This window comes from Dermacentor silvarum, chromosome 11 (assembly GCF_013339745.2).
Source record: "Dermacentor silvarum isolate Dsil-2018 chromosome 11, BIME_Dsil_1.4, whole genome shotgun sequence".
Lineage (NCBI taxonomy): Eukaryota > Metazoa > Arthropoda > Arachnida > Ixodida > Ixodidae > Dermacentor > Dermacentor silvarum.
The window spans coordinates 118,090,005-118,103,453 of record NC_051164.1 but is presented as its reverse complement, the minus strand read 5'-3'; the positions used below and the strand labels follow the sequence as shown (position 1 = coordinate 118,103,453).

The window sequence follows — 13,449 nt, the reverse complement described above, 5'->3', positions numbered from 1 at the left end:
GAAACGGGCTTGGCTAGGCCAGTGTAGCTAACGCTACTAAAAAATAAGACATTGCTACAAGGCAAGGTGGCACCTATCAGCAAAGGACCATGCTGAGATGAGAGAGAGAGAAAGCAAGGAGAGGAAATGCAGGGAGGTCAACTAGACGAAGGCCTGGTTTGCTACCCTATGGGGGGTAAGGGAAAGGGGCAATAGAAATTTCTGACCAACCTAAAACATAAACAGGAACGAATAAAACAGTAGTTCTGACAGCAAGGCTTACTGAATAATTTTATTCATCTCAGCATGATGTGCTCCTGCCTCATGTTGAAAGCGATGCTATTAGTCATGGAACCATAGTAATAAATTCTTAACCCGATGGGCCAAGACATGACAACTTAATACTACTCGACCGGTTGCCTGACAGTAATTTCAGCGCTACGATCACAATTTCTCAGATTGCTCTAATGAGAGCATTTCACACACATTTTGTTGAGGTACTCAATTTACAGCTAGAATCCTACAAGTAACATTCAAAGTTTCTTCACTGAAATTTAAAGAAAGCATCCTTTATATGAACCAAGTATTGCAAGGCAGGCATCACTGTTGCTAAAGGCTTTTACCAAGTTTAATCTGAAAACAAGCTCATTGAGTAACAAGAAGAGTGGCCAGCAATTCACACTTGAGCTGAACAAGCTGTGCATTATTAATAAATGTTTTGTGTATTAGTATTTCATATGGGGTCATCCTTGCAAGGCTGACTTATTTGATGCTCCTGTTGCTAATAGTCATCCTTCTGCAGACCTGAGTAGTGCACATGCAACCCCATCGCAGCTAAATAAAAATGCAAACAAGAAACATGTGCTTTTTTTTTAAATTCATAATATAGGTGCAAATTGTCATCTTTAATCAATACATGCTTAGCAGATACAGTTATCCTCAGTGAAACATGACCGCAGGACCCGATGAAATCCCAATACAGCCTAATCAAAAACCTGGGTACAAAGAGCAAGGCACTGCCGATTAATGCCATAAAGCAAGTGATTCAAAGAAAAGCAATATAATTTGTTTATAATTGCTACACTTCCTTTACATCACCCAGTATAGTACTTCTAAAAAGCACTGACTTGCATACATTGCAGACAAGACGACAGCATGATCGTTTGAAATATATTGTAACGAGCACACAAGAAGCAGTTGGGAAGAAGAGGAGGACGAAGTGCTTCTAGGCCGGATTGCGCGGTCACCATCATCCATCTCCTGTAAATAAAGTCACTTCTGCACAACTCTCCGTAACAATATGTTGTTAGTTTACCATGATAAGCTGCGCATAAATAAGAACACGTATATAGTGTAACGAAGAAGAAGTGCTGGTTAGCCAGGTGCATCTCCGGCGTGTGAAATACGACGAAGAAGTGCCGGTCAGTCAGGCACATCACCAGCACTTTTACGCACGGGGCTGGTCCTGACTGCTCGCAGGGTTCTGACTGCCACACAGAGTTAGACCTCTCAATCTTGTCAATAAACACCTTGACATTTGGTGAAAGGTGCTAGGTACGAATTGAATCCGAACCCTTCAGCCATCTCGGCCCATGCCGGACAATCCCGCCCAGCATTCTCGAACCATGCCTGAAGATAAAGCCCAAGTTGCAGCCACAGGGTCATCTGTCTTGGCAAGCAGCGTCAGCGGGATCCGGCGATTTTTGCGGGTAGCGGTGATCACGACGTCAAGGACTGGCTCCCCTCGTACGACAGAGTCAGTGCGCACAACCACTGGGACGATACGGCCAAGCTCAACAACATCATTTTCTACTTGAGCAACGTTGCACACTTGTGGTATCATGACCACGAATTCGACATTCTGACATGGTCGGCGTTCAAGACCAACTTCACGGAAATCTTTGGCCGTCCTGCTGTCCGTAAACTTCAGGCCGAACAATGCCTGCGTGGACGCGCCCAACAACCAGGTGATAATTTCACCAGCTACATCAAAGACGTCGTTAATCTGTGCAACAGTCGATGCAACGATGCCAGAAGCGGATAAGATCAGGCATATCCTCAAGAGAATTGAGGACAACGCCTTCCAGATGTTCGCCCGGAACCCGACCACAGTGTTTGTTGTCATTGTGCTGTGTCAAAGTTACGATGAACTTCGAAGGCAGTGAGTTGTCACACAACATTCACCCTCAGAATTCGCCTCTGTCTCAGGCCTGACGCTAGGTGTTGACAAGTCACTTCTAATCCACCAGATAAAGGAGTTCGTGTGAGAAGTTGCTTGGCAGCCTTCCCTGGTGCCCTTTACGAACGCGCAACCATACTCCCCATTGACACCAGGGTTACAGACGGTCATCAAGGAGCAAGTCGCTGAGTGCCTGCCAGCTGCTATTCAACTGCCTACAGTCACGGCGCCCTTGACATACGCTGACGGCGCTGCAAGGCCGCCCTTCGCTCCACGTCCACCTCTCCAAGCTGTTGCGCGACCGCCCCCAATTCCCTTCTCGCCGCCTGCACCACAGCTACCACGCCTGCCAAATCCTTGGCGCACAGCTGACAACCGCCCAATTTGCTACATTGTGGTATTCCGGAACACGTTGCCCGCTTTTGTCGATGCCGTATGCAGCCTACCTATGATTACCGCCGACCCATGAGCACTTACGCCCCTCGACAGCTACAACCTCCTGTGCCGCCAGATGAAACCCCTGTTTTCAACACTACTCGTCGTTCGCCATCCCCACGCTGCCCTTCCATCTTATCGATGAGACACCGGCCAAGCCCTCTGCCTCAGGGAAACTAAGTGTCACAGCTCCCGAGATGAGAACTGCGTGCCCTTCGATTTACCCAAGGCCTCGAAATCACCCCCGCAACGTCATTGAAGTATACGTCGAAGGAATTCCAACATTCGCACTGGTCAATACGGGCGCAGCAATCTAGGTGTTACGCGCAGGACTTTGCCGACGGATAGGAAAAGTAACGACGTCGCTTTCCGGACTGTATTTGAGTACTGCGAACGCACAGCCTGTCGAACCTTTGGGAGCCTGCACTGCACGTGTGGTCATCGCGGAATCTCTTCATGTCATTGAATTCCTTGTCTGGTATGCAGGCTGGGATTTCCTTTCGTCTAACAATGCCATCACTGACTGTGCCTACGCCGAGGTGGAGTTCTCTTTTCTTTCCGCTGCAGCCATGGACCAACATCCTGTGACGTCTACCAAAATGCGTGTGGCCGAAGTTACTGATATCCTTCCTAAGTCAGCTGCTGTCGTCTCTGTATCTTGCGCATCCGCACGTGACGCAACCGTCCTATTCACGCCATGCGACTTGTTCGCCCATCGCCGTTCCCTTCCATTGCCCTTTGCCGTCATCGCCATCAAAGCTGGCTGTGGTGTGATGTGTGGTGTGCAATGCGTCTTTCCTGCCGATTACTTTGCATCGCGGAGAGTGCCTTGGTTACACTCAAACTGTAGATTCCTTAATGCTCTTCGATGCTCCCGACGCCGCACATTCGACATCCCTCGCCGTCAATCTCTGGTGATTTGACAACCACACAACGCGCGCAACTTGTCAGCCTGCTACGCGAATTTACCGCTTCCTTCGACTACCATCAACACCACCACAGTGTCGCACAGCATCGACACAGGTTCGCACGCCCCACTCCGGCAGCGTCCTTACCGTGTCTCAGCTTCTGAACGCCGCATCATCCAAGAACAAGTGAGCGATATGCTGCGGCGTGGCGTGATTCAGCCGTTCCATAGCCCGTGGGCATCGCCTATTGTCCTCGTAAAGAAGAAAGATGGTTCTATTGGCTTCTGCGTTGATTACAGACTTCTTAACAAAATTATGCACAAAGACGTATATCCCCTACTGTGCATAGACGATGCTCTCGACTGTTTGCAAGGTGCCAAGTTCTTTTCCTCTTTGGATTTTCACTCTGGATATTGGCAAGTCCCCATGGCAGATGCTGACCGCTCCAAAATCGCCTTCGTCACACCGGATGGATTATACGAATTTAATGCCATGCCATTCGGCCTATGTAATGCACCCGCTACTTTCAAGCGCATGATGGACAGTATCTTGCGCGGTCTCAAGTGGCACACGTGTTTATGCTACCTAGATGATGTCTTCTCACCTAATTTCTCGACTCGCCTCCAACGACAAAGAAACGTATTAAGCTGTCCGACTAAGGCTGACCTGCAACTTAACATCAAAAATTGCTTCTTTGTTGCTCGTAAGCTTACCATCTTAGGCCACGTTGTATCCAAAGAAGGCGTGCTTCCGGATCATGCAAAACTCCGTGCAGTTGCGGAGTTCCCCAAACCCACTAATCTGAAGACACTACGCAGTTTTGTCGGCCTCTGCTCCTATTTTCGCCGCTTTGTGAAGAGCTTCGCCATGATCATTGCCCCTTTGACTCAACTGCTGGCTGGAGACAACGTCCTATCCGCCTGGTTGAAAGCATGCGATGACGCGTTCACGACCCTTCGCCATCTGCTCACCTCTCCTCCTATTCTGCGACATTTTGACCTCGCTGCCCCAACTGAAGTCCATACAGGTGTTAGTGGAGTCGGCCTTGGGGCAGTTCTTGCCCAATGCAAACGTGGTCTTGAGGAATACGTCGTTGCTTATGCTGGCCGCACGCTGACAAAGTCGGAGCTAAACTACTCTGTTACAGAAAAGGAGTGTTTAGCCATACTCTGGGCCCTTACGAAATTTGTGCCTTTTTTATACGGCCGCCAATTTGATGTAGTAACGGACCACCATGCGCTGTGCTGGCTCTCCTCATTGAAAGACCCCTCTGGCCGCCTCGCACGCTGGGTGCTCCATTTGCAAGAGTACGACATCCGGGTCGTGTACCGCTCTGGACACAAGCACACCGATGCCGATGCTCTCTCCCACTCGCCAATTTCACCTGACTCTGATCCTGACAGATCCTGCCCACTCAACTTTGTCCTCTCAGCACTTGCCATTGAAGACATGCGCTCTGAGCAGAGCAAAGACCCCTGGATTTCTTCGCTTTTGGAGTTTCTCGCTGATCCTACCACTGTTACGGCATCTAGGACTCTACGGCAGCAGGTGCATCACTTTGTTATTCGCGACCAACTCCTCTACCGTCGCAACTATCTCCCCGAGGGTCGGCAATGGCTCCTAGTAATACCGCATCATCTTCGAGCTAATTTATGCGCATCGTTTCACACTGATCCCCAATGTGCACACGGTGGCGTGTTAAAGACCTACACCCGCCTTAGGCTCCGGTATTACTGGCCTGGCATGTACAAGTTCGTTCGCAAGTACGTCCGCTGCTGCCACAACTGCCAGCGCCGAAAGTCGGTCCCTGCTTTCACTGCTGCACCCTTGCAGCCGCTTCCTTGTCCATCCTGTCATTTGATCGGGTCAGAATCGACCCTTACGGCCCGCTTCCTTGTACTAGCTGGTGCTGGCAACCGCTGGATTATCGTTGCGGTGGATCATGTCACATGCTATGCAGAAACCGCTGCACTTCCATCTGCAACTGCCCAAGATGTTGCATCCTTCATACTGCGGCATTTTGTTCTTCATCACGGAGCCCCTTGGGAACTTCTCAGTGATAGAGGCCGTGCATTTCTATCTGAAGTCATGAAGTCGCTTCTGAAGGAGTGCCACATCATCCACAGGACCACTAGCGCATACCATCCGCAGATGAACGGGCTGACGGAGCGTTTCAATCATACTCTTGGCAACATGCTTGCCATGTACGTCGCGTCCGACCATTCCAACTGGGACGCTGTGCTTCCGTTCGTCACGTTCGCCTATAATACTGCCACTCAAGCTATCACTGGTGTTTCTCCGTTTTTCTTACTGTACGGCTGTGAACCTTCCTGCACCATCGATACCATTCTACCCCACCAGGCTGATTCATCGGAATGTGTTCCTGTATCTCAAGCTGCGCAGCATGCTAAAGAATGCAGACAACTCACCCGTTGTCTTACCACCGCCGATCAGATACAACAGAAGCTTCGTTGTGGTGGCTCTGTCCCCCCAAGCTTCCCTTCCGATTCATTGGTTTGGCTGTGGGTTCCACCTTTAGCTCCCGGCTTTTCTCCTAAGCTGCTCCCAAGACATCATGGACCTTACCGTGTAATTGCACAAACTTCCCCCGTGAACTCTGTTGTGGAGCCTGTATCGCCATCTACTGATCAGCGTCGTGAACACAAAACTGTTCACGTAGATCGGCTCAAGCCCTTCTACGATCCCTCTATGTTACCGTATGCTTAGATCACCAGGATGGTGTCTTTTAGATGCGAGAGCATCTTATGCTCGGGGCAGTGTCCGTTCTGCAGTGTCCGCACCCATACTGCGCATGCGCAACTCTCCCTCATTCTCCTCTCCTACGCAGGTGTGCGCTCTCCTCCTCCCCTCTCCCCCTCTCCGCCACAGGTGCAGCGCAGCAAGTCATTGCATATAACTCTCTCTCTCTCCCTCTCTCTTTAAGGGTACGCCAGTAGTCGGCGCAAGTGTCACGGCGCAGTATAAAGCGCGCGTTCGCTGTGCTTCCGTCATTCTCTCTCTGTGCAACGATGTGCGAAACGCCATGAACAACGTCAACGTCGGCGCTAGCTGCAGGAGCAGAGGAAGGCTTGGGAAGCCGGGGTTGTTGCGTTCGGAGCTTCGGGCATAGCTGCAACGTGTGCGACCGGCTTTGGTGCGACCGGCTTTGGTTTGACAACAACCTGAGCAAGGTCGGAAGCGTTCAGAACGAACGTCAGCATTGGGGCAAGTCGTGAACGTTCTGATCGAAGTGCAAGAACTCGTGCAATGCCTACCCAGGAACGTTCCCGAAGACGCGACGATCGACGTACACATCAAACGAAAACAACCCCGTACAAATGTCTCCTCTCTTCTCAATACATTCTCTCACTCTAACTTTCATTGGGTTGTGTTGCCAAGTGAAACGAAACGGAAACTCGATGCGCACCCTCCGCGATGCTTTCGCATCCCACCATGGTTGCCCGTAGGGTGAGATGATGTGATTTTTTTCTCCGAGGGACAAATGTAACGAAGAAAAAGTGCCGGTGAGCCAGGTGCATCTCCGGCGCATGAAATACGACGAAGAAGAAGTGCCAGTCAGTCAGGCACATCACAAACGTTTTTACGCACGGGGCTGGTCCTGAGTGCTCGCAGGGTTCTGACTACCGCACCAAGTTCTTGGCGCACAAAGCCCGCCTTGACCGTTGATCGGCATGGCCACTGCTTCTAGCCTTCATGAACATGGCGCTTCCGGTTTTCCTAATCGTCTATATCATCGACTGCGCGAGCTCGTACTTCATTAAGTCTTGCAAAGTTTGCAGCTTCGTCTCAAATGACACAGCTTTGCGGTTTGTCCGCGCACCTCCCGCTGCTTTCGTGACGCATTTCCGCGCCCGCTGAGAGAGAGAGAGGGAGATTGTAAAGAGTGATGGCGGTGGTAGAAACCTTTATTACCATTGATGATGGGGGCAAAGCGCCCTACATGGCACTTGGGTGCACCCTTACTGTGAGGAGGCACCATTACAAAGCGAAGGAGAGCCCTTGCAGCGCAATCCTTCTCATAGCACTGGAGATGATCCGGTGCTGGTCTTGATGGGAAGTGCAGGTCAAAAGAGTCTTCCAGTAAGACTCCGCCACGGTTTGTGATGGGGGATGAGGGAAGGTGGGGCATGTGAGGAGGGTGTGTAGGAAGTCTCCTGGTTTACCGCAAAGTTTGCATGAGGAGGGGAATTGGTCCGGGTATCGGTTATGTAGCAATATGGGGTATGGGCAGTCCGAGTTTGTAGTCGTCGCCAGTGTGCGGCCTGCGCTATGGTGAGGGCTGGGGGTGATTGTAAAGGGAGCGCAAAAGCCGCTCGCTTATCGCTTTCTCTTTTTTTTTTTCTCTTTCTTTTTCTTCTCTTCTATGGAAGCTCGCACGATCAGTGGCGACACAAAGCAGCTGGCGCCATCTTGTGCACACTGCGCCAACTTGAGATACACTCCGTGGCTTTCAAAATCGGCACGCGGGCGAGACGTGCTGCGCGGTAATGGCGGCAGATACGAACTCCCGTAGGCAAACTTTTCGCCCCGTCTCGATTAAGGGCCCCAATTTAGGAAAGCAAATTTCCCGATTATTCTACAAGAAAAACGCCGCCCAGAAACAATATTTCGATTGTTATATCTCATATGTGGTGAATATCATATCGTTATACAGTGGAATCTCGTTGATACGACATTCACGGGAACCGGAAAATAAAGTGTATCATCTGAAAATCGTGTCATCTGGTTTATTATCCAAAAATCGTATTATCGGGAAAATAAAGAAAAAACGTATTATCCCGAAAAACTTATTACGCAGAATCATATCAACGAGATTCCACTGTATATGGTCTCTTTTCTCATAGCCACAATGCATAAGTCGACTCATCGTTATAACCAATATATCGTTATATGTGGTATCGTTATAAGTGGACTGCACTGTACTATGTTCCAATTCATGTTTCGCTTTCTTGTGCTTTTTTGTACGCTTGAAATATTTTTTTCATAGGCATCCATTGCATTAATGCATATTTAGAAGGCTTTGTATTCGAAAGGGTACTGATCCTACTCCACTTAAGAGATGTTTGTCATCGTTCATTTTCTTATGTTCTTTTCTTTTTTTTTCTGTTTGTATACACGAAAGACTTCAGAAATGTATAAGTACTAGCGTTTTAAAGTTACAATTGTTCTATAGCAACAAAGTGTTAATTTGAGGCACAGGTGTTCGGTGATGAATGAAGTTCTTCGTAACATCTGGATTCCTGGATTTGCCTTGCGCAAGTTTTACTGTTTATTACCTTTTTTTTTTTAATGTATGACCCACTCCTCCCTAAGGCCTCACGTGAGAGGCCGGCAGTACTCCTGATATAAATAAATAAATAAATAAATTAGAATTATTTAGAATTAGAATTATGTAATGGGGGAACTACAGAATGGGTTCAGACCAGGAAGAACCTTATGCTTGGAGGAAAATATGTTAGTACTAACTCAGTGCATAGAGATTTCAGTAGTTCAGAATAGACCTTTATGGATAGCATTTCTAGATATTAAAGTAGACTAAGACGATGTAGACAGGAAATTGTTATGGGATATTCTTAAGCACGAATGCATAGATGACAATTTTGTGGAGCTGCTGGGGGAGATATATAGAGACAACCGAGACAAGCACTCACAAATAAGAACTACCATTCTCACTTTCATAAAGATGCGTCAAGTAAGAAATTCAATTTGTTAGCTTACTGAACACTGAGCGAAACCACCAGCAAGGTAGTTTACCTCAGCCTAGCAATGTGAAACATCGCAATAAAATGCAATAGTGCCCAATGACTCAGTCAAAATTAGCACCTCCAGACTGCACATTCAATTAATTAAGTCCATCCAAACAATACTGAAATGGTTTAACCTACACTAGATAAATACAAGTCAACCCCAGTATTCAACCCTAAGTGAACAAAAAACAAGAAATCAGGCAGAGTTAGGTCATGCTAAATTAGTAAGCAGGATCTTGTGGACTTTAGGGATAAGCTTAAGTTCATTATATTAGGTGGTGAGTGGAACCTGGAAAGGAGTAATGGCGCCAGCGCTAACGTTTACAAATTCCATTCTGTGCTTCAAATCGAATATCTTGTCGGGGTTGGAAGTTAACCAGATTGGTAGGCCGGTTGGCTTTGGGAGCCCATGGTAAGACCACAAATAAGGCAATGCAGGGTGACATGGGTTGGGCCTCTTTTGAAGTCAGAAGCGCAGAGAAAAATTAGTTTCGAAGAAAGACTCAGGAACATTGATAAAAATAAATGGGCGGCTAAAGTGCACAAGTATCTGTACCTGAAAAGCATGGGCATAGAATGGAGGGAAAGGTCAAGTGCAAATAGACAACCAGGAGTCATCAGAAAGAAAGTGAGAGAAACAGACAGAAAATTGGATGCAAGAATGTAAACCAAAAAGACCGTGGAGATTTACAAGAATGGGAAAAAAGAAATTAGAAGGGAAAATCTGTACGATAACACAAAGGGTAGTGCCTTGCTATTTGAGGTTCGAGCTGGTTGCCTAAGGACGAAAGCATACCAGAGCAAATATTCGCAACAAGATGAGGCATGTCTTTGCTGCAGCAAACATCTTAAGACCACTCAGCACATCCTAATGGAATGCGCAGGGACTCACCTAGCGAGACCTGGTAGGTAACTTACACTTTCCAGAAGCACTTGGTTTGAAAGTGGGTAGAAGCATCAACTGGCCAGCAGTTGACATAAGCTGGAGGCTTTTGGAGTATTGTTGCAAAGAAAGCAGAGAAGGAATTGATATGACCAGATCCGTTACAGGCATAGGTAGCGATACAAGGTAGAGAGAGAAGTTTTGAGGAAGAGAAAAATGATTAAGGAGATGTATAGAAAAATGCTATAACGAAATGCATGCATAGCATCCCTGATTAACTGAAGCAGGCTGGATGACCATTTGTCGCCGCCCCATCTCAAAGGAGATGCCAATAAATCATCATCATCATCTATAACAATGAAAATAGCATCAATTTTTCGGTTTTCCTGCGGCTTTTTGTTGTAATTTGTATGTATAAAAATACAGATGGACCATACCTGCTAAAGTTTGAGTGACACGTGCTGAGACTTAGGCGCAGTTTGAAGTGTGCGTCAACTTTATTGATATTCACAGCGAAAAAAGAAAAAGAGAAAGTTCATACATCTCTGCAATGTTACCACTTGCGTTATTGAAAAAAATTTGGGGTAGCTTGCACTAGTGGCGCAAGGCTAAAGGCAGCGGAGCTGATGGTACCTAACTGGTCCTGGCTATACGAAGTGATGCTAAGTTATACGAAGTAATGCTAAGTGATGCTAAGTTATAGGAAGTGTATAAGCATTTCCTCGTGGTCCGTGGCATCGGGGAACGCCTCGCGAAGAACTTGCAGTCCAAGCATACGTAGAGAAAGTGGGGCGAAAGCTATGCACAGTGTACGGGCGGCAGCGCCCGTACACTGTGCATAGCCAATGCGCAGCAGCGCACAGCTGGTGGGAGCTTGGCCGAGCCGCCGCCAGAGGCGCCTGCTGCAGTCACGGACATTGCGAGCGTTTGGCGCTAATGCAGGGAAACGGAGAAGCGCGGATGGCGTCGGCAGCACCTCTACGCGGCTCGTTCGTGCTGCTACAATTTGTTTCTCTCTCTCTTGCTCTCATTTTCTCTTTCTCTCTCGCGAGCATAGCGCGACGCGCACTCTCTCGCTCTCTCTCCCGAGCACGGTGTAAGAAGATAGGTGTTCCGACGGCGCGCCCGCGCTGGGGCGAGAGAGCGGCCACTTCGTGTGACCGGAAATGAGCGCCGCCGCCAGGGGCAGCACGTGTTCAGGAGGCCTTGGAGAAGCGGCGCAACAGTGGATAATTTACGACCTCCGTCAGCATTTAAACACCCATACCCAAAGATATGCAATTTTTCGTTATTTAGACGCCAAATCCTGAGCAGGTAGAAGGTTTCATGCCACTTACAGTCAAAATACCATCATTTCGAACATGAGAGAGACGCGTCGTCTACCGCTGCTCGCCGCGTCGGAGTCAATCGCAATGTTGGCAGAAATATAAAGGGACGTTCCTCCAACCAAGTAGAGTCGTTTTAAGCAAGCGAACGACATATGTTCATCGAAAATAAGCACTTCTGCCGCGCGTGCCCATAAAAGCGCCAGCAAAGCGAGCGAAAAAGTGGCCCCAGAACATGTGCTCCCCCTTGCGGCAGCGGCGTGCATAGAGTCACACTAAGTGGCCGCGCCTCGCGCCGCCGTCGGATCACCTTCCTTTTTACACCGTGCTCCCGAGCATAGCGTGCGACGCGCGCATGCTCTCCTTCCCTCTCCTTAACGTCCCATGTCAAGGCAACATGTGCACGGTAAGGAGAGGAGGCGAAGCACGCCGCTCTGCGAGCTGGTTGCTAGGCAACGCAGTGGCAGGCGGCACACATTACGGCTGGCTTAAACAGCTCCGATGTTAAAAGTCTGCGTTGAAATTTTGAATTGAGGCTTCTAGCTTCTTAATTCGGAACCTCAGCTTCACGGTTTTCGTAGCTTACCGCAAAAATGAGCAATAGTACGACTCAGTATTCTGAATATTACCTAATTGTGGTCGCATTACGTAAATGAAAATTTGCATCATAAGCAGGAAATTCTTTGAGCTATGCTGTCTCCAAAATTCAGCTTCCTTTAGCAATAGTTGCTGGGCTGCTTATAATGTAAGTTGCTATATTTGGCTAATTTGAGATGCGAAATAGTAAGAAAGCAAAAATTCAACGTTCCTGAGCTAGGTCTAGGACATAAATAAATATGTACTAAAGTTACAGCGCAAGTCACAATGCTGTAACAGCGGTAGGTGTTACAAAATATGGTCACAACCAAGACTCAGTTATTAAAAACCGTGCATCTTTAGCTTCTAGGGCATTTTTTAAGCTTACATACCCACTCATATATTACATTTATATTTAGAATACACAACAATTAAGCTTTTCAATGGTATATATGCCAACCTTATATGATAAGCAGAAGAGCCACCACAGCCGCTCAAGAAGTGCTGAAAACGAAGTTTTCATGTGGGGCAGCCACCTTACGTCATAAAGGAATTTATTATGACAACTTGCAACACTCTTGGTCTTGCTGTTTGTATCACTTAGCAACAAAGAAATTAAACCTATTAAAAAGAATTGGAAGGTTACGGGCCGCAACAAAGTTATACATAACGTTGTCCCAATCCTGCAATCTTTTGGATAGTATACGCTCGTACCTACCATCCTTCAGCCTTGTAAGAAGTTGCAGCAACAGCACAAATTTGAACTTTCATAATAAGCTTAAGCTAATCCCTAAAGTCCACAAGATCCTGCCTACTGATTTAGCATGACCTAACTTAAATGTCAATCGAGTCCCGTTATCATGTGCTATTTATATGCCAAGTTCCAAACGCATCATATATAGTAGTATAGCATTAATCACATTTCCAGGAGATAACTATTGGCCTAGAAGTTCCCAAATGAAAGTAGCAGTGGCATTCCAAAATGTGGGACGAACCTTGATAGGGAGAACACCAGCTACAAAGGATCTGCCTGTCACTTTGGCCACATAACCAGGATCGGTCAGGACAAGTGGCCTTAGGGATCCTGCAGGCTGTGCGCAGACCTCCACTAGGCCCCCTCCCTTGGGGTAGTAGCCCCTGCAGCCACATCGGCATTTTAGGCAAAGTGCCTTTGGAATATTTGCAAATGCAGCAGCGCAAAAGCAAGCCTATTAACCAAAATATTTATTACACAGATGTAATAGGATGATACACCAAGGACCAACACATGCTGCAATGTGTGTTTTAACAGCCTGCTGCACACTGCCAAAGTATGGTGAATAAAATGAAAAAGTAGCGTGGAAAGGCAGGGAGGGGTATTCTGTTCTTTCTGGGGTTTTACGTGCCAAAACCAGTT

General features: G+C 47.6%; 1 protein-coding gene across 4 annotated transcripts in view; it reads right to left on the bottom strand.

The window, feature by feature from the left end:
* Window positions 1–13,449, bottom strand: part of LOC119433662 (RNA 3'-terminal phosphate cyclase-like) — a 104,701-nt gene that overhangs the window by 77,875 nt on the left and 13,377 nt on the right. For all 4 annotated transcript variants that reach the window (XM_049659333.1, XM_037700912.2, XM_049659334.1 and 1 more), the window contains exon 6: window positions 13,049–13,190. In XM_049659333.1, coding sequence (XP_049515290.1) covers window positions 13,049–13,190 — 142 coding nt within the window. The remainder of the gene's footprint in view (window positions 1–13,048; window positions 13,191–13,449) is intronic.